We start from the raw sequence: 3,816 nt of genomic DNA on the forward strand, positions 1-3,816 counted from the left end.
TTTGGATAGTTGAGTTAGAACAAGGTGGCTGTGGGGGTCTTGGGCGCCGGCCTATAAAATAGTTTAATGTTTTATCCTATTTCACTGAACTATTGATCTCAACCCTTAGTCTAGATCTGTGACAATTGTCGGGTAGTAGATCTAAGTCTTAAAGTGGACATATGGATGGGGACTGGATATTTATTTTGTGTTTTTAATTTATAAAACAATTTTATCATGGCTTTCTACTCGAAAAATCAACGCAAAACCACTCGGACAAGGTCTGTGTTTGTAACTCATTACATTGCAAAAAGCTACAAAATGTGTAAAAAGTTTGTTATTTTACGTACAATAATAACAGATTTTACACGTAATCTTTTGCAATGTACTGGGTTACAAGCACAGACTTTGTCCGTGCGGTTTCGCGTTGGTTTTTCAAGTTGAAAGTTATGATAAAATTGTTTTGTAAATTAAAAATCCCGACTAAATATCCAACCCACATTCATATGTCCACTTTAATTCCCACCAACTTAGGGTGCATTAACAATTCCCATCAACTTAGGGTGAGTAGACACATTAACAATGTGTAAAATACCACTGTGTTCGTTCATGAAAATAACATTTTAATTATGTATAATTAAGGCAAAATTAACATAAAACATTATTTTTTGTTACTTTTTGCTTAAAATAGACCTAAATCCCGAATTATGATATTTTATATGGTAACATTATCAAGCACTCCTGTCGATGTCGGCGTTTGTCCTGTATGTAAGTGTTGTGATAAATTGGATCGTTAACGGTTATTGTTGTATCTTGGACTCGAAAATATACTAAAAAGGGGATTATATGGAAAATAGAACTATTATTACATATCACGTGTTCGACATATTTTTTTTGATTGTCCCGTTGTCCTTCAAATTCTGATGAAATCGATTATTGAAAGTTTAAATCTAATCCATGCTCTTTCAGTTTTGACGTTATTTGCTCATCGAATTCTTCATTCTGGGCCACAGTGAAATGGCGTTTCCAATTTCCTACTTCACCTTTACGGTAGTAGCTGCCATCACCTGTCCATACTGATTTATCAGCCATGCCAGCCATGAACTCGTAAAATTACTAAAACTAAAATACACACATCCTCGTTTGTTAGTACCAGCAGAAATTTTAGTCAGAAATAGTCAAAATATATAGGGGTCATTTAAATCTAAAGATAGTTTTTATTGGTTGCCTTTCATGATATTTTCTCGTATCCCTCCTTCTTCATTCGATCAAACGTGCATCGCTCAATTACATCAATCAACTGTTTTTCTGTTTGACGTCTGCCAAGGAACTCTGACATTTTCATCAATACAGACTTAAGATCTTTCTTCATGTCTTCGAAGTCGACGTGTAAGACGTTATCATCTAAACCATACCGTTTCCATGACGACACGTGCTCTAACCAAGGACCAAATGCGATTCTGCCTTCAGTGAATTCACGTACCCAATCAGCCCATGGCAACGACATATTGACAATACCGATGCATTTGACACAGTGATAGTACGACACACAGACATCTTTAGGATTTCTGGTGATATAAATGATTTTGCATCTTATTTTTCCCGTTCTCCATCTCGAATGGAAAAGCTTTGGTGTCACATGCGTGAATATTATTCTTGGGGATTTCATTTCCTGCAACGATCGCGTCATGGTTCTTTGTTGTTCTGCGTAGACACCATCCGATTCCACAGGTTTCTCGTACAACAAGCACGGTCTAGGTGTCTTACCAGTGCTGGGCAGACTCCTGCTTGCATCGGGCAATAGAAGGGAGAGAGCGTTGACCAGCCAGTTTGTCCCTGACTTTGGGAACGCAACTACGACAATGTCATCATCACGTATATCCCAGTCGTCAATGCGATGTTCTTTGAGGGCTTCTTCGTCGTGTATGTCTTTCAGAAAGTAACATCCTTCGTAAAACAACCCCGACCATTTTCTCTGGGAGGACATGTTGCTTTACCTTAGACCCTTTGCTCCTGACAATATCATCAAAAACAACTGAATCACCTCTGAACGTATGCTATAAATGGACTTACCTGTCAATGTGCTGAATATTAATAGTTGTCTATTGCAATGAATATTAATGACGTAGGTGTTGTAGACACTATCAACCAATCACAAATGGAAACATTCAGCCTTCAGTAATTACATGGGGGAGCCGGGGTGGGATGGGTTGGGTGGGGATGGGGGATGGGGGTCAGGTTCGGGCTGTTGCGTAAAATTCTGTCGTGCTAGAAATTCTCTAAAACATGACCCTCCCGCTATTAAAGTAGTTGTAAATGTGGGTTAAAATGATGGCAGAAATGTAAAAGGACATGAGTCCAAGAATCATTGGTCAGGATTTTATCCACCGCTGCCACCGATGTTGAACGTTTTATTAAAGTATTGGTTATTTCCTACTACTACCGCCATGTGGATGTGTGTCACGTGAAGGCACGGCATTAATAAATACATGTGTTTGGATTCCATTGGCCGAGCTGAAGGCCACAATTCCTAAAGATTAGAGATTGGCACACTCCCAACATTGTTGGGACCGAGCTCGAGGTCAACATCGCTATTAGATTATTCCTAGTATCTTACCCAACTGTTCCTGGTTGACACATTTTGAGACCCATTTCTCTCCCCACACCACAACTGATAATTCATCACACGACTGTACGTGATCAGCAGCAAATTGGTTGATCTACTAAGGCTGATATCATGGTACCTAACCCTATCCCTAACCCTATCCCTATCCCTAACCCTATCCCTAACCCTATCCCTAACCCTATCCCGAATGGCAGCAATGGGATGACAATGGGATGCATATGACAAAACCCCCACAAAATAATACAATGTTAGACAATACAGTTAGTCAAAGTAAAATGTGTCCCTCCCTTAATTCCATTTTCTAAAATATGGCCCTCCCCGAGAGCCCTTTCTAAAAAGTTGGCCCAATTCAATTCCCCTGGCTCTCCTCCCACTTTTAAATACCGAAGGATCGACTCCCTTATGATGGTCGATGACAGACAAGGTAGATTGATCGACTTTTAATTGAATCTACAGGTTATCGGTTAGAGATAGTCTGTATTAAGATGCGGATTGCATTTTGTTAAATTCTTTTGACATGTTTATTACTAATTGTGTGCACATACATAACCTACAACATGCAATTCTTATAATAATAGAATACAGTGCACATGCTACAGAACGCACGCTCACGGCTGCTCAGATCGCAGTGAGTATCGATCACGATCGCACATATATTATGGCCTTGACTTCATTGAATGTACACACACACACACACACACACACACACACACACGCACGCACGCACGCACGCACGCACGCACGCACGCACGCACGCACACACACACACACACACACACACACACACACACACACACACACACACACACGTTTACTGTGTTCTCCATCGAGCAAGTATATACATATATTCACTGAGTACATAATTATGTTACATAATATTATATCGAATTCTTTTTCACCCTTAAGCTTCGGGTAGGATTACTCTAAAAGAAATAAATTGTTGAAAATTAAATTATTTTAACTGAAATGGTTTGAATGTAGTTTATGTTACAGTATACTCTCATATCTCGTAAAATTACTAAAATTAAAATACACATCCTCGTTTGTTAGTACCGGCAGAAATTTTAGTCCGAAATAGTCAAAATATATAGGGGTCATTTAAATCTAAAGATAGCTTTTATTGTTTGCATTTCATGTTATTTCTGCATCAACTTTCAATTTGACCACATGTTGCTTGATTTAGAATTTTAAAGTGGCAATATGGATGAGGA

The 3,816-nt window shown here is 38.9% G+C and overlaps 1 protein-coding gene across 1 annotated transcript; it reads right to left on the reverse strand.

Moving 5' to 3' along the window:
- Positions 1-912: 912 nt before the first annotated feature.
- On the reverse strand, positions 913-1,966 carry LOC144448202 (amine sulfotransferase-like). The gene is made up of 2 exons (XM_078138356.1): positions 1,228-1,966; positions 913-1,055 (listed from the first exon to the last, which is right to left on the reverse strand). The coding sequence occupies exons 1-2, from the start codon at positions 1,964-1,966 to the stop codon at positions 913-915; spliced, it is 882 nt and encodes a 293-aa protein (XP_077994482.1).
- Positions 1,967-3,816: the final 1,850 nt, after the last annotated feature.

Source organism: Glandiceps talaboti, chromosome 17, assembly GCF_964340395.1.
Source record: "Glandiceps talaboti chromosome 17, keGlaTala1.1, whole genome shotgun sequence".
Classification (NCBI taxonomy): Eukaryota; Metazoa; Hemichordata; class Enteropneusta; family Spengelidae; genus Glandiceps; species Glandiceps talaboti.